The 26368-nt window shown below is 37.9% G+C and overlaps 1 protein-coding gene across 12 annotated transcripts in view; it reads left to right on the forward strand.

Moving 5' to 3' along the window:
- The window catches only part of NCKAP5 (NCK associated protein 5), a 1146457-nt gene that overhangs the window by 933095 nt on the left and 186994 nt on the right, over positions 1-26368 (forward strand). For all 12 annotated transcript variants that reach the window (XM_072613277.1, XM_072613276.1, XM_072613278.1 and 9 more), the window contains 2 exons: positions 2834-2872; positions 12316-12435. In XM_072613277.1, the coding sequence (XP_072469378.1) occupies positions 2834-2872; positions 12316-12435 (159 nt within the window). The remainder of the gene's footprint in view (positions 1-2833; positions 2873-12315; positions 12436-26368) is intronic.

Genomic DNA, 26368 nt, shown 5'->3' on the forward strand with positions numbered 1-26368 from the left:
CTGAACAGCTGTCATTTTGATGCACTGGGGAAGATTCTCTGTTAAGAGGGGTGCACTAAACCCCAAGACAGTCTCCATAGACAATACAGAGGCAAGCAGTTTGTACAATCTACTCTTCTGCAAAGAACCCCTGAGTCCTTCTGGGCAAAGTAACCCCATGTCAGTAAGTAAAGAAATAATATATCAGTTGTGGCTTTGTTCAATTTTCAGGTAGAGCAAACAATTGTTTAAAGTACATGCCAGAAGGAACTCTGTCAAATATAGATTCTTGAAAGCCTGTAGGGCAACACACATGAATTGCAAAGATATAACATATTTACTCCTGTGGGTTGTTACAGTTACGATATTAGTCTGTGTCTTCTGTTAAATCATGTATAGAGCTGTTTTATGGGACCACTGTTCCAAGGACTGGTTTAAGTTAGGGCCTGGTTTGGAGGGGGGTGGGGGGAATGGATGGTTGGCAGTTTTATGAGAATGTGAATCAAATCCAAACTTTGGGATTCAATGGAATTGAATTATTTACAAACATGAGTTAGTTTTGGCTTTTTGCTCCCGATTTAGATCACATGAGCAGTTTAAGTTTGCCAACAATAAAAAAGAGAGGTGAAGTGGATTTCAGTTTTTAGTGGACAGTTTCTTGCAATTTGCCATAGACAGTTACAAGCTAAAGAATCCTCAAGGTGACCCTCTTTGGTCAGTTTGAGGGGGATGGTAGAAGTTTAGTAAGAGATTATATACCTTATCTAAATAATACCATAAGGCAAACATACTTTTCAGGGATTGTTTTCTGTATGATAATTCTTGGGTATGTTTGTTACAGTTATGGCTGTGCTGAGAAACAGCTAAGATGTTCAAAAGAAATTAAATGCATATCACTTGCCAGGTTCACTATGAACATTTATTTTCTTTCGCAATGTCAAAAGTGTAAATACGGAAAGACTGCTGGTAGAAAGAAAAATCCCCGTGGTGTATACAGTTCAGCTGATCAATGATATGTAATCTGATTCTAGTCAATTATACCATGTGGTATGGATGCCCTCCAACCACATTTTGATGACAGTCCGTATTTTAATTTTCTGTGGTACTTAATGGTAGCTGGCTGTCATTATAGATGTACTCTTTTGTCAATACTGAGTCAAGAAACAATTAAGCTCCATGAAAACACTCTGACTGTAATCTGTTCCACTGTATTAGACAAGGAGGCAAACACAAACTTACATTTTACTGTCTCTCTTTCTCATGCACACACACACACACACACACACACATTAGCTAGAGAAAAAGACAGATAAAGGGAAAAGAAAAGAATTTACTTCACTTACCTTAGCTTTTAATGGAATGTGGGAAATGATGACATGACCATGGCAGTGAGAGGAAAGGAGATTTCCCATCAGTTAGGATGCTTGGATACTGTGGACATAGCCTCAGTTTCGCTAGTTTTGAATCCTGTCTTGAATAGAAGCAGTTTCTTTCCTACATAGGCCAGAAAGTTTCCTCAAACCAACCTCCTCGCTCTCCCTCCCAGGAGTCTCATTTTATCTCCTGCGATAATGGTGATGCTGGCTGACACATGCTCAAGGGTTATGGTGGAGCTAGAATGAATGATTCTTTGCAAAATAATCTCAAGATCTTTAGACGAAAGGGGGAAAACTATCAGTGTCAAGACAGGTAGGAACACAGGACATTTTATTTTGGGAAATGTTCACAGATGGAAAAAATTGCAAATCCCTGAAATATCTCTCAATATTATAAGCATTTTATAGCTCATCGCAATCAACATATCAAGCAATATTGCTGCCAACTTTCCTGCGACTGTCAAAGGGGAAAATACCCAGGAAAAATAAAGACTGCAGAAAAATCATCCCTTCATATTAGCCTCCGACATCCCCCTCTACACTTTGTCCATACCTTGGACATGTCTTGATAAGCAGTGCTTTGTGCAGTGCAGGCGATTTTAAGCAGTGAAATAAACACTCCTGCAGCCATGAGAAAGGAAGTAGACACAAAGGGCATGGGAATCAGCAGTTTAGAGCCTGTGTACTAATAATCATGAGCTAGCTTGACACTGTATTATCTTGTAGACTCTACCTGGTGCTTTACCTATGAAAGGATATCATGTCCCTAATATGGAAATTTGAAAGCTAAGGTATGAATGATCTTCTTGGTCCAGCTTATTTAATCGGTTACTTTTTAAAACAGCAAAACCTTAGCAACAAGGATTGCTTGACTATTTAAAAGAGTGAGACAGTAGTGCAGTAATGTAAAGGAAAGCAGTATTTGAAGACAACAGAATCCTGATCAATTAATGCAATGAACAATCTTGCCTCTAGAGGACTGACATGGAAAAATCGCTGCTTTTCTTCACTTCCTAAGTGGTGAACTCAAGGTTTAGATTGAGGTAAATGTTGTCAGACGCAGGCAAGGTGTTGGTTTGGCATGCTACTTGTATTTCTCTGTTTAAAAGGAGGAGTAGGGTAGGAGGATATCTCATAGAGAAAGGACAACAACATATGTACACATATATACATACATATATATACGTATATATATATATATATATACATATATATATATATATATATATATATATATATATATATATATATATATGGGGGAGGAGATGGAGAGGAGAGAATTTAGAATTCAAAAAAAGAATGTTAAAATTTTTTTAAAGGATCAATGAAACATTTTTTTTAAGTGAGAAACTCTAGAAAGAAAATGACCAAATGAGAAATATAACATCTAGTACTAAAATGATATTGTGTTCTTGATAAAATAAACATATCTATTAAGCCTTTTATTACAAATTATTTTTTTTTCTGTTGACTTAAAGGTGGCCAACCAGGTTGTTCAAGCTCTTCTCACTCAAAAGGTAAGTCCCTTTCTAGCTGTTCGCATTTGGATGTGCCTTATGTTAGTGGCTTACAATTCAATTTGTCAAACAGGCCATTTTGATGGATAGTTATAATACTTTCCAATCGATTCACTCAGATTGCACCAGTGAATGTTTCAGATGGCATATGAAGTTCCATTCGCAAACCTGCAGAGTTGGAAAGTTTAACATCTTGGTAAAGTGGCAGAAAGCTTTGTGGAAATTAAAGATTCACATCTACTCAGATGAAAAGAAAATCCATCATTATTACTGTCTAGCTTATGTTAAATAAAGTGATAGTCTCTTTCCAGTCCCTGCCAAAAGAATGTATGCTTCCCAGAAATCAAGGAAGCCCCATTATTATTTTGCTCATTGATAATTTCAACAGAAGCCCCAAATTGAATATAAAAGAACTATGCTTTTTAGTCCCTGCCATTCCCTGTCTTGTCCTATCCTGAACATTTTGAGAGCTACTAGCTTTAGAACAACTGAAGATGATGAGTACTGACCCCTACTAGAAAAGTATGAGTGGCTGTTTGCCCAAGTTAGAGCCGTTTGGAAATGTTTCCTGAACATTTCCTATCTCTTTGAAACAGAATTCCAGGGCCTTCAGTTTTGGTTTGTTGCTTTTTTGTTTCCTTCTCTTTTATCTATAATATCTTTCTGAAGTAGAATTCTTCTGAGAAAAAAGAATGTGACCCTCCATATGTCATGAATAGTATAGAAAAGAGTGTGGGTGGGTAATAGCATATTCAATCATAGTCTTTTGATCTGTATTTTAGAAATGTATGTTATTATATTTTGACTGAACCAGTCAGTAGTTGTTTCTCAATTACAGACACTTCATTGGATTATATCCATATTTTATAGCATTAAAGCCACATGTGATGATATATTTTTTAGAATTTCCCAAATACTACTTTTGTCAAAACTTTGTTTTTTCAACTGATCGAAAAACTTCATTTTAACAGTTCAAATAGATTTGAGAGTACTTATGAGAATCACTTTTTTCAGATGATCTGATTTCTCTACTGTTTTCTCCTTCTTACTCAAAACCATCTGCTCCTTTTAATTTGCAACCCAGTTCAGGGTTCAGTTCTTAACTGTTGGAAGACTTCTTATTCCTGATGCTCTTAATGCCATCTCAGGACAAAGACAGGTAGGCAGTCTGGTACAATAAAAAGGAAAGGGGGGTTCCTTCAGGTCAGTCACAAAAAAGGAGCTACACAAATCCAAGTACTAACTAGTAAACAGATAAATCTACTCCTATATAATTAAGCAGGAAAACATGCTGCTGTGAGATAACATAACTCAGGGATACTGTGAAGCATGAAGAGATGTTCTATGGAACCATAAGCCTTCTGGATTTCAATTGAGACTGTAAAATTGCCCCAAAAGATCTAAAATTTCGTTTTAATAAAGTGCATGATATAAGAAATAAAATGGATCCCAATCATATCTGAATGAAACAAGTTCCATAGAAGGCCTTCAATGGCATAAACCAAAAGAGAAAAATAATTTATCCAAGTTGCAGAAATCTTTAAGGTAAAATTTCATGTTTGTTTGTAGTTTTAGAGTAAACGTTATAACATGCACACAGGTTCACTAATGACAAGCTTTTCACTGCACCTCCTTTCCTCAACAAAGAATCTTTTTTGTACATATCATACATCTAGCCAGCTAAAAATTTTATGGTAAAAACATTTTTAAATAAATATTTGGGGGAAGTTATATTTTTCCAGAAACCTTTCCATTTTTCTTTGATTTTGAAAATCATTCATTGTATCTTCAGATATCATAATCTCGATTGTCTTCACCATTCTGGCTGTGATCTTCTGATTGGATGCTTTCCTCTTAGTGATATTCCTGAAGTTCAGAAGTATATTTGAATTCCACAAAATATAAGCCAACTTAAAAATGGACTCTTTAAATCAGAATATGTAGTACCCATTATCAGTTAGGTTTCTTTCTAGTCGATGTGTTCTTCATATTAAAGAATTTAAAATTGGATGACTATGGTAATCAGCACAGGGACATCAGGCATCATAGAAAGGGAAGACAATGGAAACAAAGAGGAGAATGAGAAGGTTGGTGGGGAAAACTTTTTATCACCACCCTTCTTACCTTTTTTGCAATAACTTTATCAAAATCAATCCTGATAGAGGCAAGATTGAATTCCCATGTTAAGTGCATTAATGTAAGTATTACATATATGGACAGTGCTCACATTAGTCTGATCAAAATGACTGTGTTTGTTCAAATGATTAGGTATAAAATTCATGTTATCTGTACCAGAGTTTTTTTAATTTACTTGCTTACATATTCTGCCTTGCCCCACTAGGTGCTTTCAAAATATTGATAATGAATAGATAATACTATAGCAACTTGTAGGTAACGTCTTTTTAAATAAAAACAAAATAGCAACCAGCACAAGGTTCTGACCCCTGGTGCCTCCCAATATGACTTACTATCTTAAAATATTATTCAGCCAACTTTGACTAATCCTCCTGATAATTTGATATCGGATCTCTTCACTAGAAATCCGCTATCTTGAATTTCATTCACTTCAGCTTGAAGCCATTTGTGGTTTAATTGTCATTGTTTCAGGTCGTGTTTTCCAGAATCATGTGGACACTTTTAAGTAGCAGCAAGTATAAAAGTGTCTTCAGTGTCCATCATGCAGGGAGACTTTTTGATGTTACATTTTGTAGGCCCTTTGGGTAAAGTATGGCTTTTGGTCTTAATTAAATATAGTGTTGATTTCAGCAATGAATTATATGCATAGTTCATAGGAAGTAGTTTTCATTCCCATGGGTAGCTGATGTTTTTGAACCTTCAGTATTACTGTGAAGATTGTCTTAGGTCTGATGGTCATGGAGTGGAAAGAACATAGGATTTGGAAGTCAGAGGACTAAGTACAAATCCTGGCTGTTCCACTACTACCTGTGCTATTTGGGAAAGTTACTTAACCTCTCTGGAACTCGGTTCCCTATTTTGTATTGAAGAGGTTAGACACAATCATGTCTAAGGATACTTCAAGCTCTAAATCTGTAATTCCGCAAAAAGCCAGTGTGGATGTTTCTTGAACACTTTACTTTCCTATTCATATGAGGACAGATGTAGTAAGATCTTCAGAAATAAAATTCACTACTAAAACTATTTTTCTTAATATTTCCATGCATGTCTGAGTAAGCATACCTTTGCCTCCTTGTCACTTCATAAGGTGTGGCTTCCTTTTTACAAAACTGTTGTGATGTCATAGGATCATATGTTAAAAGATTAAAGAGATTTTTGGAGTTATCCTATCCAGCCCCCTCTCTTTACAATTGAGGAAACAGATCCAGAGAACTCAAGTATCTTGCCCAGCATCACCAAGGTAGCAAGTGACAGAACTAAAATTTGAGCCTATGTGCTATCTCCCTCCAAGTTCAGTGCTCTTCATTGCACAGAATCTCAGAATCTAGTTCTATAGAACAAATCTCTGTTCTGAGGCTCCTGCTGTCCTTATTGGTGGTTGCCTTATTTATCCATTTCATCTATGAAATCTTCTTATGTTTCTCTTAGCTATCTCCTCACAAACAACTATACTTCCTGGACCAGAAACCATTCCCCATACTCTTGTTTCCCCCAATCTACTTGCCAACTCTGGAGCCAGAATCAAATCAGTTTTGTCATTGCTCCTAGAAAGGGTGTATCAATGACTGCTGGCTGCACTCAACATCTATAATTTTCCATGCAAAAACATTATTTGCTAGTCACTACTCTTTTCTGTTTATTGTCTCCCCCTCTTAGAATGTAAACTCCCTGAAGACAGGGTCTGTCTTTGATTTTGTATTTGTATCATCCTTGCTTAATACAGACCTTGGCAAACCATAAGCCTTAATATATGATTTTCCATTTATTCATTCATTTTGATATTCATTAGGATAGAGATTATGCTCATACTTTTACCTGTGGTAAAAACCATCCCCACACCATTCCAGACAAATAAGAATAAAACCTGGTGTTAAAGGTTACCAAGAATAATGTTACATGCAATCCATCACTCAACGTCAGTTAAGTATTCCTTAGCATTCACTCAAGTCACTCCTACTGCAGCTTACACCACTGTCCTCTTATTCTGACTTAAACCGAGGAGAGTTGGCCACTGTTCTGTTCAAAGCAAACATAGTAGCATGCAAAGAAACTAATGCTAGTGTATCCCGTCTATTACTCTTTTTTCTCTAGTTATAATCCATTCTGGTTAGAAATATTAATAATTGCTAATATTTCTAAAGTATTTTAAGTTTACAAAGTGTTTAACCTACATTATCTCATTTGGTCCTCATAGCAACTCTGTGAAGTAAGGAGAGGGACTGGACCTGTGATTTCATAGGGATAAGGAACTCTTTTTATTTATTTTTAATTTATGGAACAAAACAAGTATTTCCATAGCATAGTATTATAAAAAAAGATGATTGCACATGAATTTTTTGCAAATGTACTATTCAGAACTTGCCATTCCTTTCAAATATACAACAAAATTTCCATATGAATTTCTTTATTTTCTTTTTTCTTCTCTCCCCGCCAAAAACATAAATTACCAAAAAAATTTTACTGAATTGGAAAAAATAATAATAAAATTCCCTTGGAAAAACAAAAAGGCAAAGATATCAAGGGAAATAATGAAAATAAATGTAAAGGAAGCAGATTTAGCAGTACCAGACCTAAAACTATATTGTAAGGCAGTAATTATCAAAACTATCTGTGATAAGGAACTCTTGGGAGAGGAAATTCTCTATCACTATAGTCAGTACCTTCTCTGTAAGTCATGGTGCTTCTAAAGAATTGGCTGAGAGTGCTTTGTCCAAGGTCACATAAATAGTAAGGTAGGTGCTATTATTCCCATTTTACAGATGAAAATAATAGTAGCATTTTCATCTGTAAAATTCATCCTGGACAAAGCACTTCATGTTTTAATCAGGTCTCTAAGATCACCATAGGTTAATTTCATTAACCCAGAAGTAAAGGGCTTCACTTTGGGTCACACAGCTTCTGTCTGAGGCGTTATTCAGCTTCCCCTCCACCCAGGCCCTTCTGACTATAAATGCTAATACTCTTTCCATTATGCCACACTGCCTACCATCATCCACAGAATGGATGAGAAGAATGAACAAAAAAAAAAGACCCGAAACAAGGAAGCAGCACTTTTATTCTATAAAAGCTATTTTTTTAAATGGCTCCCACTTGCTTACCAGTAATAGAAAGTACAGTGGAAAAATTCTAGAACCTTTCTTTCCCCTATGGTACAGTTTGTTGAATGATGCACTCATGAGCTAATGGTGATACATTTGGTCAGGGTTCCCAGGGTCAATATTTTTTCCCCAAGTAATTCCCTTCTACCATATCCTAAGTAGTAGTAATGGTCACTTATATTCTGACACTTACAGAGAACTCTCTTTAGAGCACACTGATTTTTGCTTCTATTTGAGGAACGTGCCAAAGTTGCTTTTCATGGTTTTGCTGCTGAAATCATTGATACCAATATTTGCCATTCATCTTCCCCTGCTAAAATTGGCTAGCCAACATATCTGTATTGGTTTCTTCACCTGAAAATGAAAATTATCATATTTTTCTCTTCTTGCAGGAACAATTCATGTTTACTTAACTCATGGTCAATTATTATTAATTACTTAATTAGGGTAATGAAAACAATTAGCATTCTGGAGCAGAGAGTGTTATGCACACGCTGAAAACAACTATTAGTCTAAATAAGTCACGCAGGGCTTATAACCAGGCAGTGGTTGGTTTTTGAAGTCAAGCAGATGCAGGATTTTAATTGGTTCCCTAACTGTCCTCACCAAATTTTTTTGGGTACACAAGGAGAGTTTTTGGTTTTCCTTTCCTTCTGATGATCTGCATATTTGTCCCGCTTTGGGTTTACCAGCCCTGCATTTCAAATCTGCCTTTGTTAGAGTCAATAAGCTGGAATATATCCTGTGCATACTCTTTCCTTGTTTAGCTGAATGATGAGCTAGCCGTGCAGTGCATCAGGACTTGTTCCTGTTTCTTTGCTGCCTTTAAATGAAATGCATTGTGAGTTGAATGGTGATGAAGGTTGCTGAAGCAGAGAATAAATCTCAATGTTTTTATGAAGGCTTGGCTGGAGCACCCACCCAGCAGTCCCATCTATAGAGCTCCTAAAACCTGTTTCTAAGGAACCCCCTCCCTAAGGAACCCCCTTCCCTCCACTTAGAACTCTTTTTCTTCAGTCTTTCATTCTTTTGCTAAGATTAGTGTACTTCCAAGGGTGTCAGGGCAAAGACCTGGACTACTTAACTTTAAATAATACTTAGTTGAGCAGTCACCCTCTTTATATCATAGTATTCAGGTCTTGAAAAATGGGAATGGCTTTTCCACTGCAGTTCTAATTATAACACCACTCACCAGAATTCATCGTCATCATTCACGTTATCTTCGTCCAGAAAAAATACATATTTTACATACCTATTATGTATAAAGAACTATAGCAAGAAGGCCATCTGTGGAATAAGACCTAGGTCTGAAGTCCTGCCTCTGATGTAGCTAGCTGTAGGCAAGTCATTTAATGCCTCTGCATCCCAGGCAAGTTTCCCAGGGTATAATCTGTTGCCAGTGGTATGCTGGTAAATATTTAACATCTGACTTTCCTGGGGGTTGAGGGAGTTATGTGGGGGCAGTACTCACAAAAATTTTGTCCATCACTTTCTTAAGTCCGGACAGTCAACAACAACAAAATAAATCAAGCCTTGATGTGTATGTAGCACTTGCTGACTTCCAAGATGTAAATGCCACCTGAAAAATTTAAGAATCAGCTCTATCTCACTGGTTCAGGCTGACTGTAGAAAATCCTGACTGCAGCTCGCCTAAAGCTGATCTGCACTGGAGGAAGGGATTTCCACACCAGACCTGCTTATCTGCTGTTGAAATCCTAGGCCTGCCTGGGCCCCACCACATCCTGTCCCTCCCCCTAACAGATAATAAGGCACTCTATGTTTTGTATTACAAATACTAATAGAAACAAAACATTTAGCCTGTTCTGTAGAAGTTTACCCTCTAATTGGGAAGATGTTACAAATGTATAATAACAACTTAAGGAAACAAATTAGCATATGCTGAGTAACCGAGAAGCAGAATGGTATTACTGGAATTCCAAGATGACTTCACTGAGTAGTTAGGGAAGGCTACTTAGAGACTATTTGATTTGAACTTGAATTTGAAGGAAAGGAAGAATTTAGTCAAAGAAAAAGGGAAAGAAAGACAACTGATCAATAAGTACTTATTGAACACCTACTATGTGCTAAGCACTGTATTAAACCCATGGGATTTTTGCTCTCAGAGAGTCTTGTGGCAGAGATAACATGCAGACACCTATGTACATGCAAGCCTTATATAGGATAAAACTGAAATAATCAACAGAGGGAAGGCACTAGAGTCAAGGAAGATCAAGAAAGGCTTGTTATAGAAGATTGGATTTTAGCTGGGACTTGAAAGAAGCCAAGAGATGGAGATGAGGAGGGAAAGCATTGCAGGGATGAGGAATAGCCATTGAAAGTGCCTGGGATCAGGAGATAGAATGTCTTGTTCAAGACACAGCAAAATGGCCAATGTAGCTGGATCAGAGTGCAGGGATGGGGATGAGGAAAAGGAGAGAATAAGGTATAAGAAGACTGGAAGGGAGGACATGTTATGTGGGGCTTTAAACACCAAGCAGAGGATTTTAGTTTTGATCCTAGAGATGAAAGGGAGCCACTGGAGTTTATGGAGTCAGGAGAATTAGGGGGGTGTGTGTGTGTGTGTGTGTGTGTGTGTGTGTGTGTGTGTGTGTGTGTGTGTGTGTGTGTGTGTGTGTGTGTGTGTGTGTGTGTGTGTGTGTGTGTGTGTGTGTGTGTATCACGTCCAGCACTTAGCACAGTGTGCCACTTAGTACATGGTGATTGATTGATTTATGTTTAGAGAACCACTGGCAGGATTATGGGAGCATAGACTTATAGCTTCAAGGAACCTCAGATGCCAAAATTGAGACCCAGAGAGGTTAAGTGACAAACATAAGATCACATAGATAGTAGCTGAGGTTTGAATCCAGATCATCTAACTTTATTTGAATAGAAAGTCAAAAAGTTGAAAATAAGGTTATAAGCATAAGTAATAATTGTGATCCCTCATACTTTTATGGCATTTTGAGCTTTTTAATGTGCTATCTCCATAACTATAAAATGTAGGTAATTCAAATACTGCTATTGCCCCCTTTCGAATGGGGAAACAGAAGCTAAGACTGATTAAATGATTTGCTTATAGTTCACAAAGCCAGGATGGGATTAGATGGAAGAGACTCTTGCCTGTCAGACTATAGAGTTTGGAAATTATCCTGGGATCTATTTTAGATGCCATCAACGAAGGTCTTATCCCTAAAATCAGAGGAAAATAATCTTACCATAAGTCAAACTTACTTAAAAGTATTCTGAATGTAGGATGCCAGTGACTATATCTCATAAAAATGTAAGAGTTAAAATTATAGTCAGTCAGTAAGCATTTATTAAGTTCCTATTGTATGTCAGATTTGGAGATGGCTCCTCAGGAGGCATCCAGTCCAACCATCTCATTTTGTGTATAAGAAAATTTGATCAGAGAGGTTTTGTAGCTTAGACAAGGTCACAAGGATATTCAGTAGAAGAGGAAGGATTTGAACCTTGGTCCTCTAATTCTCAATTCATCACTTTTTCCACTGTACCCTGATGCCTCTGTAAATCTGAACTTTTTTAAACTCCCCAAAATAGATACACTGACAATAATGGCAGAAATGTGATTATCATATGTCCCCATCAGGTCTGAGGCCAGAAAACATGCAAGGAAACTTTAATAGCTTCATTCCAAGGATGGGCAAGTGACGTGTCCTTATTTAAAAACCATGACTATAGTTCTCCCACCAAATGCATCACTGACTCTAATAGCTAAAGTGCTGTAAGTTATCCTGCTGAGCTCCTACAAATGAAAAAGGGAAGCTCCATCAAAACCAATAGTTTCTTTAGTTCATCAAATTTCTATTCACTGAAAAAATATTCTTGTCCTTGTGACTTCTGTTTTATGATTGCTTTTATGAAGACAGTGAAGAGACCAAATATATAGGTGGAAACACAAAATGACTTTATATGGCTAAGATTTATAGTCCTCAAAAATAGCGTACCACATTGATCTATTTGTGATTCAAAGTTTTTTCTTTTTAAAATCAGCATTCCCCACACATAATAATCCTATCAGCCAGTGACTTGTAGTGGAAAACCTCCTATTTGATTTCTTTCTGGGGACTTTGAACAATAAACCCATAAATCTTCGCCTAATATGTCCTGAAACATTATACAAAATAGTGCAAAACATATTTGAGTTTCTCTAACAGCCTTCCCCCCTTCCTTCAATGCGTGCTACAGGACCTGAGGGAGGAGTGTGTAAAGTTGAAAACCAGAGTATTTGATTTGGAACAACAAAATCGAACATTAAGTGTGCTATTTCAACAGAGAGTCAAACCAGCTTCAGATCTGCTCCTTCAGGTATGTACCTACATGGGGAACAATCTTTGCAAATGAAACTTTATTTCTGAAAGGATGCTAATAGGAATGACTCATAAATGCCTGAGAAGAATGTCTCTAGTGTCATGGATTGTGTTGAATTTGATAGAGGTCTCTACCAGGTTCTGACTTCTATGGTGTATCCAGATTTTTTAAAATCCCAACAGAGAATTAGAAAAAGGATCAAGGTAAGACATGGCCACCAGGTATCTTCCAGTAAACTAAACAGAATGGTGGAAGGATCCTACGAGCTGTTGAATAGTTCACAGGCCAGTATTAGCACTTTTCCATTTGTTGATAAACAGTGAATACTTTTATGTGAAATGGAAATAGATTTCTTTAATGTGGTCAGAATCTTTGCAGTATAAAGTACAAATTATAGAAGTTACTTTCTTTTTTCCTTTTTCATGAGGTCAGGCTTGCCAAATCCTTGCAACAAATGTCATCTGAAGGAAAGGATCTCTTTTACAATCAAGTACAATTTTTACGTTCTTAACAATGACAGGGCTTTGTGGAGCTGATCCCAGAAAACTCTTTTTAATAAATAAACCAATATAACTTCTACTTCCTCTGGCCCCTATCTTCATTCAATGCCATTTTCTGTCTATAGAATGTACATTACTGTCTGTCTTCTGCATATGTGGTAAAGAATGATGAAGGGCTGTTCTTGATGTACCAGTCTTTCCAGATTTATGTGGATTGCAGAAATATTGACGTTATTGCCTGTCAGTGAAACCCAAGCGATTCAGGATGCTTCAGGTTTTGTTTTGTTTTGTTTTTTTTTAGATCTGCCATTGTAACATGCATGGTATTATAATAATAACTAATACTCATATATTGTGTTTAAGTTTTCTAACATTTTGCATATCGTATTTATTTGAGCCTCACAGTAACTTTGTGAGGTAAATATGACAGGTGTTACTATCCTTATTTTATAAATGAAGAAACTGAGGCCATCATGTTTTCTTGACTCCAAGTCCAACATTCTGTTCTCTGTACAGTAGGTAGAGTGTTCTATTTATAACCAAAAGAACTGGGTTCTGTCAGTTACTCTGTGTGTGCGTGTGTGCGTGTGTGTGTGTGTGTCTGTGTGTGTGTGTGTATGTGTGTGTATGTGAGAGAGAGAGAGAGAAACAGAGACCTTTGTCAGCTTGTCTCTTTAGGCCTCAATTGCTTCATCTGTAAAATGAAAGCACAGGACTCTAACTACTCTTCTTAGCTATAAGTATATGATCCTATGGCATAATAAAACTTTTCTAAAGTTCCATTAATGTCTTTTTATGACCTATTTCCAACATATTTCCCCTTCTTCCCCTCCTTTGTGACAAAGAAAGTTAAGTAGCATATCACACCATGCCAATACCCTCCACCACCTTTCTACTGAAAAATATGGTTGAGATCTCTCCTGAGGCCTAAGTTGGTTATTTCATTTAATCTGAAATTTATTGCCTTTTACTATTACTTTCACTTACACCATTGTAGTAGTTGTTGTGTGTATGAAAAGGATTACCTACAAAAAGTACATTGCAAACCTTAAAGTGCTATGTGGGTGCTAGCTAGCTATTGTATTTCCTAAACTCTGATCTTTTCATGCTGAACCATTTCCTATGAATCTTACAATATTTCTCTGAATGCCCCATATCCATTATTTCTCACAGTGCAAGAATATTTCATTGCATTCACATACACAATTCACATTCAGTTGTTCACAAATTGCTGGGCACCCAGAGGCGTGTTCTTACTCATGATATCTCTTCCCTCCCCACCATCCATAGGAAGCTGTTTCATCTGCATTATTGCTCCTTTTCCATGTAGCATGTTTTCTTTTTCAGTAGAAATATGCAGCTACAACATTAGACACAGCTGAGCAGCTAAAACTCAATTAAAACTCACCAAAAAACAAAAAAGGAAACAATCTGTAATTTCTTTGGACACTCTCTTCAATGTCTTTTAAAGTGATGCTCTTCCATTCAAAATGGTGCTTCCCTCATTGTATCTCAATCTATTCAAGGACTCTGTCTGCCAGGTTTACCTTAATTGACTCTTAATTTAAGCTGCTTTTGAGCTTTTCCTTCCCCTTCCTGGCTCCCCACCCCCACCCCCAATTCTTCAGACTTAGTTTTCTCTACTCATTCTGTTTCCCAATTGGGGAACTTTGTCCCTGTAACATTTCACTGGATATTTTTTTCCTTCTGATTCTTTTTTGTTTTCATTGCACATATAAACACCTTCCTAAATTCTTCAGTTAATCAGAGGAGTCATGCCTCATGAATTATTTTGAAGCATTTGAAGTTCTGCATAAAACACTAGACAGGATACATCCTTCTTTAGGGTTACAAATATACATCAGCAGAAGGGGCGGGCAAATGTTACCTTTTTCTGTCTCCAAATGTTTTAATCCTAGTGTTACGCTATTTGCTCAAACACATTACCATCCCTCTCTGCTGATGACTGCTCCATGAGTGAGCAGCAGGGCCATCACATCTATAGCCACAGTTCTTTAGTCTGAGCTGAGTTCCAAGGTCATTCCAAAACCTATGATCTCCCAGATGGCAGTGAAATGTACTCTTAATGTGCCACTGAAATGTACAGTAAACATATTTGGGGCCCTCTGGGAAATAATGGGAAGTTGCAGTTTGTTTCAGAGAAAGAAAGACATTTGATAAAGCTTAACATCAAAATGTAATTTGGTCCCCCAAATTAAAATAAAATAGCTCTGTGAATTGCAAAATGGAGCTCATCTCTTAAATTAATTTTCTTTCTGCTTTATTTGTTAGAACCTGATTCATAATTTATGACTCAAAAATAATATGAAAAAAACATTCTAACTTGATTCTTTTTCCTAGGTCAGGCCTACAATAAATAAGTTTGTCAAAGGGGATCTCATATCCATAAAAAGTTTTGTTTATTTTGCTTTCTCATGATCAAGATTCAAGGCTATAATTATTTCTAACAGCTGTAGAAGATACATGAATTCTTCTGTCTTGCTTATTTCAACATGAGATTTTCCTGGGCATATATACATATAGATAGATAGATAGATAGATAGATAGATAGATAGATAGATAGATAGATAGATAGATAGATAGATATACACACACAGACATACATATAAATACATGCACATATATACGTATATCTGTATACACGTATCTATATGCACACATACGTATGCATATGTGTATATATTTGCCTGTATATGTAGATTTATAGCCACTGTAAATGAATCATAGTGACTTTTTTTAGGTAAATACGTTTATGTTTATTCTTTTTCCTTGAAATTTGTAAATATCTTGCACAAGTATTCAGATGTTAGGAATTTATATGTATTTTATCAACAAAAATTTAATTATGTCACTGTGATGTTTTTAGATTGTTTTAATTTTCTTTCTCCAATTTGTAAGACTTGTTTTAACCAGAACTCACTGAAGTCATATTGCACGTCATAAAGGTATTGTGGTCACGTGATGCTATATCGTGTGACCTACCACAAGGCACAAATCTGCCTGCTTTCCAGCAACTCAGATTTCTAAACTGGCCAAAGTAGTGCAGACCAGCTTAGAGGAAAGTATTGGCATACCAGTGTGGAGTTCTAATTATGTAAGCATAGTTTTGAAGCATAATGGTTTGAATTGTTTTGGTACTAATTGATGAATGATTGGAAAGGTAAGTGCAAGCCATTTAGCTCTGGCTGAAATTAAAAGTGCTGTAGATAAAAAGAGAAGGAAAAATTGTGTCTGTCCTTAAGGAACTGAAATTCTAATAGAAGGACTGTGAAACATAACTATGTAAATACAAGATATATCTTGAAACTTCAGTTCAACTTGGTTGAAACTTGTATCAGTCTAACATCTATTAAATACCCACTCTGTGGCAGTCATTGAGCATGGTGATAGGGATACAAAGACAGAAATAAATGTCCCTGTCCTCAAGAAATCTATATTCTGTCAATGAAGGTATATGTATGTATAAGATACACAAAACAAATTCAAGCCTGCCTTGTATTTAATAGGCACTGTTGAATGAATGAATGAATTCTTCAGGTCAGAGAAGTGAGTCTGTATAAACATTCAATGGGAGACCCTTGGAGAGGAGGAAACCATCTTCCTGGCATTTCTGTTTGGGGAGTTGCTGTATAGAGAGGAAGGGCCAGCGGGGGCATGTTCCGATATTCTCTGAACTGTAAAGATGTTGTCACTGCGCCACAGAATCACGGCTCATGGGTATAGAGCTAGAAGGGGCCTGAGAAAGCAATCTAGACTAGGTTTGTGACTTTACAAGTCAGTCAGTCAGTCAGTCAACATGCATTTATTAAACGCTTACTATGTTCCAGTCACTGTAGTAAACATTAGAGAAACAAAGAAAGGGGGGAAAATAGTCCTTCTTATCAAGGAGCTTGTAGTTCAGTGGGGGAGATAACGTATAAATAAGATGCATAGTGTATCAAAAGCATTTATTAAATGCTCACATGTGCCAGGTACTGCGCTAAGTGCTCAGAATAAAATGAAGAGGAAAAATTGTCTCTGTCCTGACGGATATCAAGTTATGATGGGAGGATGGAAAAATAGCTATATATATATATATATATATATATGCAAGATCTATATAGAATAGAAGGAAAGTTCGGAGTGGAGGCTGATAGGTCACATTTACGCTTTTATGCTTTAAGAAAATCGTTTTGACATCTGAGTAGAGGATATATTGAAATGGGGAGAAATATGGGGTCGAGACTAATTGGAATTGGTCATCTTTCAATCCTGCTACTGTAATAGCATGAGTAAAAGGTGATAAGGGCCTGAACCAGGGTGGTGGTTCTGTCAGAGGAGAAATGGGGCCATAAAAGAGAGATGATTTGGAGGTAGAAAGGACAGACTTGTTATGGATTAGATGTGTGAGGTGAATGAGAATCAGGAATGAGAATAAGGAATCAAAGATTATATCAAGGTTGTAAATCTGAACAACTTGCAGGTTGGTCGTACCCTTGACATCAATTGGAAAGAATAAAGAAATAGATGGCAGGATGGTTCAGGTGACTTGGCCAAGGTAATAAATGTCAGTCACAATTTGAACACAAATACTCTGACTCCAGAATCCTTATTCTTATACTTTAATTCACTATCAGGTTTACAAGCAACTTGCCACAGATGGTTATCAGATAGGCAGACTGATTCTTCACATCATTAAATAGGTCCCTACATAGAAAAAATATCTGCTCCCCCTGTTATTTCAGAAAGCAAGTTATGACTATTACCACATAGTAAAGGGGAGAATTGAGTATCGCATGCATGTACACACACACATACACACACACACACACACAGAGGAACAGGCAAAGAAGTCCCCCATTTTCATCACCCTTTCCCTAGCAGATACATGGATAAACATATATAGATATTACTTAAAGCAGATTTGGAGAGATTCACAAGAGATCCTAGGATCTTCATGAAAAAAAAGCAAAATATACCAAGAAACTGAAATCTTGAGACTGACAACAGGAATCCCAAATTGCCCAACTTTGGTATGTCATATATGTAAGGGTTTTTAGGAATCAGACTAGACTATAGCTTCATTTTCATTGTCTGTAAAATGGGGATACTATTAGCCCCTACCTTACATAGCTTTTTTAAATATCCAATGAGACAATGCACATATGTGTTTTATGAACTTTAAAGCACTACGTAAGTGTTAGCTATCATTATTATACTAAAAACCACACCAGTCTGCACTGCACCCCAGACCCGAAAGAGTCTAGCAAGTAAAGAATTAAAAAAACACTTAGTGAAACTGAAACCACTGGAGAGATAGGACCTATATATTGACAAATGCTTAGGGATGGGGTAGTATACAGATTGCTACAGGAGGCAGTGGAATCAATAGAAGGACCATGTTGGTGCACAGACTTCTACCTCCTCTGTGTGTACTATTTTTCTCCAAGTTGGAAACCTGTATGTTTTGCTGCCCAAGCATTATTCTCACATGCCTTTAACCCCGTACCCTTTTAAAAATTTATTTCTTCTTCTCTTTTGACATTTCAGAGGGTCTGCTGTCTATATCCTTGGGGCAAAAGTGAAAGGAGAGGATACAGAAATGTGGTATTCACATGAACTGTTGAGATCTGACAACACAGAACAGAGGTGTGAAACCATTGCTGTCACTTCACTGAGGGCTGTGGCTCCATTGCTTCTGTTTTATTCTGTAGTACTATTGCCCAGGAGGGGAGGGGGCATTGAATTCTCATTTCTTCTTTAATTCTCTATGTTTGCCTTCATCATCAAACTTCAAGTTTTGATCATTCTCTTTTTTCTCTCCAAATGCCAGTCTATCTTCAAGATCCAGTTTAAGTTCCAATGCCTATATTAAGTGTTTCTAGACTATTCCAGCACTATTTAACTCTTGACTTCTGTGAACACTTATAATAAAGCTACTAGTTTGTCCCATACCACTCAGCATGTAATTATACTCTTAACTAATTATCTTTCCAAATAAACTGTAAGCTCTTTCAAACCATGGACTATTTTTCAATACACCCACAAGAAAGACCTACCTAGTAGTGAGGACATAATAAGAATCCAGTACATAATTGTTGATTAACTGATTAATGCCTGAGTTTATATTTAGTGTTTTTTCTAATGCTTTCATAAATGTTTCAGTGTTGTCTTTGTAACAACAAGAAAAAAAATGTTGCATAGTGGAAAAAAAAATCTGGACTTGGTGTCAAGGTTCAAATTTTACCTATGACGTTAGCTGTGTAATAATAAACAATTCACTTAATCTTTCTGACACTTGCTTTCCTCTTCTGCAAAACGGAGATAAAAATAAGAAGTATAGTCCTTACATCAAGCTTATTGTAATAATCAAGTAAGAAGATGTGTAGAAAGTGCTTTATCAGTTTTAAATAAATAATAAATGTTGGTTATTATTTTCCAAGATTTATCTTTGGTTGATCCATATCTTTAAAACTAACTCAATACTATCTAAAGATACTTGGTGATAAGTCATAAACACTGACCATTTCCTCTCTTCTGAAGTAAGGGCAGGGCTGGGAACATGATTTCCTTGGCATAGGGAACTCTAAATGAGTCATCTCCTTCTAATAATTGATGTCAACACTTTCTTTTCAATTTATAACCTTAAAGCACTGCTTAAAGGATTGGGAGATTAAGTGATTGACACAGGGTTACCCAAGAGTCCATGTGAGAGAAAGAAATTGAACTCAGGTCTTCCTTGTTTTGAGGCCGACTCTCCATCTCCTAACTCAGCCGTCTAACTTTCTCTAACTACAATGGCTCCCTTCTCTTTGAATAATTTATTTTTCTTGATAATTGTATTAATTCTTTAAAGTTTGCCAAGATTTTATATTTTATATATATATATTATATTTTATATACATTACATAATTACTTTAGGCTTCACAAGTTATAAATGGTTCTTCAAGTATTGTTCTTCCTTTTGCTATCCCCATCTGTAAATATGAAGAAATTGAAGCTAAGAAAACTATTTAGGGGGCGGAGCCAAGATGGCGAAGTAGAAAGACGCACATACACATAGCTCCGAACCCACAAACCACAGAACGGCAGAGGGGACTAATCCAGGGCGAATTCTGCACCCAGAGACCACGGAATATTGGAGCGAGGGAGATTTCTGTTCCGGAGAGACCTGCAAAGCTCTCGCGGGGGGTCCTTCATGCCGTGGACTGGGCGCCGGGATGGGGAGCAGAGTGCAGCTCTGCAGCGGCCGAGGCACCGAGAGGAAAAGATCCAAGCGGGCTTCGGGGACGGGATCTCCAGTGGCCACGCGGGTCCCTCCACCCACAGAGGGACCTGCAAACCTCTCGCAAAAGGTCCGTCGCGCTACAGACACAGAGCCCAGCCCGGACCGGCGGCCGCGGCTCCAAGAGGTACAGATCCGAGAAGGCTCCAGAGACGGGTTCTCCAGCGGCGGCACAAGCCCCCCCACCAACAGGTGACTGATGGGGGTAGGTGAGAGAGTCTCTTTGGCGGGTCAAGAGGGGAGTGGGGTGCCCCCATGGCTCGGGGCCCCCCCAGGAGATAGAAGCTGAAAGGCAGCTACAGACAGGGGCTCCCCAAACGGGCGGGAGCCTGGATCCATTGTGGAAGGTCTGTGCATAAACCCCCTGAGGGAACTGAGCCAGAGAGGTGGCCCTGCCCCTGACCTCAGCTCCTGAACTTAATTTAACACTGAATAGCAGCCCTGCCCCCGCCAAAAACCCTAAGGCGGGAAGCAGCATTTGAATATCAGTCCCCAAACGCTGGCTGGGAGGACCAGGAGGCGAGGTGGGTGTGAGGAGAACATTCAGAGGTCAGGCCACTGATTGGAGAGAATGCCAAGAAAACGGAAAAGAAATAAAACTATTGAAGGGTACTTTATCGGAGAAAAGACACTTCCTCCCTTCCTTTCTGATGGGGAGGAACAATGCTTGCCATCAGGCAAAGACACAGAAATCGAGGATTCTGTGTCCCAGCCCACCCAGTGGGCTCGGGCCATGGAAGAGCTCAAGAGGAATTTTGAAAATCAAGTTAGAGAGGTGGAGGAAAGACTGGGAAGGGAAATGAGAGGGATGAGAGAGAAGCATGAAAAGCAGATCAGCTCCCTGCTAAAGGAGAACCAAAAAAATCTTGAAGAAATTGGCACCTTGAGAACTAGCCCAACTCAGCTGGCAAGGGAGGTGCAAGGGGCCAATGAGGAGAAGAATGCTGTCAAAAGCAGAATTAACCAAATGGAAAAGGAGATTCAAAAGCTCACTGAAGAAAATAGATCTTTCAAAACTGGAATGGTACGGATGGACACTAAGGACTTTATGAGAAAGACAGATATCTCAGAACATACCACGCAGATTCGAAAAATGGAAAATAATGTGAAATATCTTATTGGAAAAACAACTGACCTGGAAAATAGAATCAGGAGAGACAATGTAAAAATTCTGGGACTACCTGAAAACCATGATCAAAAGAAGAGCCTAGACATCATCTTCCATGAAATTATCAAGGAAAACTGCCCTGAGATTCTAGAACCAGAAGGCAAAATAAATATTCAAGGAATCCGCAGAACACCGCATGAAAGAGATCCAAAAAGAGAAACTCCTAGGAGCATTGTGGCCAAATTCCAAAATTCCCAGGTGAAAGAGAAAATATTGCAAGCAGCTAGAAAGAAACAATTCAAGTATTGTGGAAATACAATCAGGATAGCACAAGATCTGGCACCCTCTACATTGAGGGATAGAAGGGAATGGAATAGGATATTCCAGAAGTCAAAGGAACTAGGACTGAAGCCAAGAATCACCTACCCAGCAAAACTGAGTATAATACTTGAGGAGAAAAAATGGTCTTTCAATGAAATAGAGGACTTTCAAATTTTCCTGATGAAAAGACCAGAGCTGGAAAGAAAATTTGACTTTCTAACACAAGAATGAAGAGAACCATGAAAAGGTGAACAGCAAAGAGAAGTCATAAGGGACTTACTAAAGTTGAACTGTTTACATTCCTACATGGAAAGACAATATTTGTAACTCTTGAAACATTTCAGTATCTGGGTACTGGGTTGGAGTACACACACACACACATGCACACACTCACACATACATAGAGACAGTGCACAGAGTGAATTGAAGAGGATGGGATCATATCTTAAAAAAAAAAATGAAATCAAGCAGTGAGAGAGAAATATTGGGAGGAGAAAGGGAGAAGTTATATGGGGCAAATTATCTCTCATAAAAGAGGCAAGCAAAAGACTTATTAGTGGTGGGATAAAGAGGGGAGGCAAGAGAAAAACATGAGGTCTACTCTCATCACATTCCACTAAAGGAAAGAATATAATGCACACTCATTTTGATAGGAAAACCTATCTCATAATACAGGAGAGTGGGGGACAGGGGCACAAGCAGGGTGGGGGGGAGGATGGAGGGGAGGGCATGGGGAGGAGAATGCAATACGAGGTCGACACTCATGGGGAGGGAAAGGACCATAAGAAAATAGAAGTAAAGGGGGACAGGATAGGATGGAGGGAAATATAGTTAGTCCTATACAACACAACTAGTATGGAAATCATTTGCAAAACTAAACAGATATGGCCTATATTGAATTGCCTGTCTTCCAAGGGGAAGGGGTGGAGAGGGAGGGAGCTAAAGAAGATGGAACTCAAAGTGTTAGGACCAAATGTAATGTTCTTACCACTGGGTAGCAAGAAATACAGGTTAAGGGGTCAAGAAAGCTATCTGGCCCTACAGGACAAAAGAGAAGATGGAGACAAGGGCAGGGAGGGAGGATAGAGGAGAGAGCAGATAGGTCACAGGGGCAATTAGAAAGCTCGGGTTTGGGGGGGGGAGGGGATAAAAGGGGAGAAAATTTGTAACCCAAAATTGTGTGAAAATAAATGTTAAAAGTTAAATAAAAAAAAAAAAGAAAACTATTTAGCTCAGAAAAAGCTAAAACCAAGAAGTCAGATTTGAACTAAGTCCATTCTGATTTCAAGTCTCACCCTCTGATTCCAAGGGCTAGCCCCCAAGCTGCATGCCAAATTCTTGCCATTGTGCTGAAGCTGCTTCCTTTGGTTCCATGATAACACAAGGTTTCCCCAGTGTTAGCTTGCAGTCAGTAGATGTAGGTGCCAAAGGGATAAGTTAAGAAATGTCCAGAAGGTCAATACAAGTTACTCTGTTTCTCCACACTGGTAAAAACTGAAAAGTTTTTTTTGTAAGTTTTAAAATTTGATTAAACTCTGCACCAGTGTGTACAAGCCATAGATTTAGATTCAGTTCCTGTTTGAGGGATTCACAATCTAATTTATATAGACCCACAAGGCAACATGAGGAGCGATCTAGAGTGCACTTTGGGGATTTCATCTAACACTGTGGCACAGATGTTAGAAGTTTCCATCAGTGTTGAATTTGTTGCCCAGCATCATCAGAGGACTTCTGTGGGTTCATAACTGGCATCTGACAGACATTAAAACATATGGAAGGAATTTGAAGAAAGGATTAAGCCCCAAGCAGTAAGTGTTGGAGAAGGCATTAATTTGTCAGAGGAGAAGAAAAAGGTTACTCTGAAATGAAAGGGACAGTTTGAAAGATTATATCGCTCCTACAAACAAAGAACTTTGGATGAGGAACACTAAAGGTTTGCTTGAAATCAAGGAGGTAAAGCAAAGAACGAGCAAGAATCAGCAAAAAAAGAGACTAGATAAGGATATAGACAGGTAAATATCTATATCTATCCTCCTTCCTATACATAAATACTTATCTATATATTTCCATCTATACAGAATGCCCTAAAGGTCTTTTGCCAACTTGCTTTTCTCATTGTAACTCCCTATTTTCCTTTTCTTTTCTGAAAAAAGTGAACACATCTACTTGCTTTTCATATAGCATGACATACTCATTCTCTCTCCTGTGCTATTAATTGTCATTAAAGAAGGTGTATGCTCTCTATTAGGATTGACCCCCCTCTTCCTTCCTGTTAATCAATGCCTCTCTTTCACTTCATACCCAACTTTCAAACTCACTACATGTAATAACTATTTTCTGATTAGTCCACCTGTGATTCACTCCTCATGTCTCATCCTTCTGTTGGTACTTATCTATTATAATGATTTGCATTTAATGGTGATTAATCCTCCAACAAGCATTTATTAGGTCCTTACTTTCTATCAAGTACTTTGCTGAACTCTTAGATTGAAGATAATTTTCTGGTAGTTCTTTAGTTTCCAATAATTCCTAGTCTGTTCTGGAAATGAAAAAAATTCTACCCACTGGCCAAGTGACTATCAATTAGCCTCTCAAGAATAGCATTGATTTTTTATGGTATCATGTTATAAGGAAAAGTGCTACTCTGCAATTACAACCCTCTCTCACTCAAAACGAAGTCAAGTGTAAGTCATGTCGTTATTTCTCTGATGGCATGGTCTTCTTCAGCAATGGAGGATGAACACACACCCACACACACACACACTCTGTAGTTATTTGCTTTTGAGTGGAAGCTTTTGAAAAAGGTAGGAAAGAAAAGATGGGAGAGAAAGGTGACTATAAGGGGTGTGTGTGTGTGTGTGTGTGTGTGTGTGTGTGTGTGTGTGTGTGTGTGTGTGACAGAGAGAGAGAGAGAGAGAGAGAGAGAGAGAGAGAAGAGAGAGAGAGAGAGAGAGAGAGAATTACACTGATATAGGAAATTTTTGGTAAAGAAATTCCCTCTACCAATGCAGATCATCTCCTGCTCTGCCAGTTACAGCCTTAGGGAACTGTGTGGGGCACTGAGAGGTATTTGTCCTACCTCACACAGCCAGTATATGACAGATGAAGGCCTTAAGCCATATCTTCCTGATACCTTATAACATTGCCTCTGAGTTTTAAAGAGAATATTTTGAAATAACTAGAAAGAGGGAAGATAATGGAGGTAGAGTTAGGGAAAGATAACTGCATATATGCATTTATGAAATGGGAGTAGGAAACTATCAAGTTTACTCTGTCCAGACAAAACAGGCTAAGAAGATATTAGAAGATCATAGATTATGAACTAGAAGGATCTTTACAGGTTATCTTCTCATAGAACCACAGAATTAGAACAAATATCAGCGGCTTTTCTACCTTTCTAGCCCAGACAATTGTGAAAAAGAATCCCTAATAAAGTATCCCTCAAGTGGTCACCCAGCCTCTAACTGAAGACCTCTGATATCCACTACTGATTTGATGCATGAGGACACTGAGGTGCAGAGACATTAAAGTAGTTTTCTAAGATCACCTAGGAAGTAAGTGGCAGAAATGAGATTTAAAATCTAATCTTCTGCTTTTAAATCTTGTTCTCTTTTCACTACGGACCAGAACTCTCTCCTCTTATATGATCTTGAACTTTTTTTTATAACCATTTACTCTTCCTGCTTGTTGTTAATAAGGCTGTATACAGTATTAGGTTGCACTACCAAATACACTAATTAACTTTACTCTAAGGCCATAGCTTCGTCTTGCTAACATCAATCAAGAATTTACTAAGTACCTACTGTGTGTGACCTGCTGTGCTAGACATTGGGGCCACTGGAGTTATGCAAGAACCTCCTTAAAGGCTTCCTATTGCCTCCCCACCTCTAATCCATGATGCATGCTGCTGTCAGAATAATCTGATGTCACTCCTCTCCATAAAAATTTCACTGGCTCCCTACTGTCTACTGAGATAAATTTATTAGATGTATCCATCTGTCATTTAAAGCTCTCAGTGACCTGACACTGACTCACCTTTCCTGAATTATACTGTATTACTCCCCTCCATGCTTCACCCAAAATGGACTGTCATCCATATTCCACCCTCTGCCTCCGTTTACTTTGTCCCTCACACTCTAGAATGCTCCCTCTCCTTATCTTGAGCAGCTGAATTCCTACCAAGTTGATCTCTTCTACAAAGTTCTCTTTAATCCTCTTCCATTAAGGACCTTTTACCCCTTCAGAATTCACATAGTACTTTGTTTTGTGAGTGTTTCATTAGCTTGTTATACACTACTGTGTATAACAGTAATCTGTGTTAAAATCTGAGTTTTCTATTAGCCAGTAAGCACCATGTGGGCAGGGGCCCTTTCTTATCCAAACTTGGTTCCTGGAATGGCAGAGTTTTAATGAGTAGTACTTGAATCAGTGGTTAAATTCTCTTTAAGACCTTGAAGCAAAGGATCCTTTCCAGTTTTCAGTGGGCAGAGAATCCGACTAATTGAATTAAAAATTGAGCCACCTGTGTCAGGGGCTGTTTTAAGGAATTTAACTTTAAATGAAAGTTCAAAACCTGAACATAATTGAACATTATATTGCTAGGGAGTATGTGATTGAAATGCAAATTCAGAGAATGTACTTTGTCCCACAGAGAATTCAGGGCATTGTAATTTTTTGGTTTTGTTTTCATATTTCAAATGTAGAGAAGAAAATCTG

This window comes from Notamacropus eugenii, chromosome 5 (genome assembly GCF_028372415.1).
Source record: "Notamacropus eugenii isolate mMacEug1 chromosome 5, mMacEug1.pri_v2, whole genome shotgun sequence".
Lineage (NCBI taxonomy): Eukaryota > Metazoa > Chordata > Mammalia > Diprotodontia > Macropodidae > Notamacropus > Notamacropus eugenii.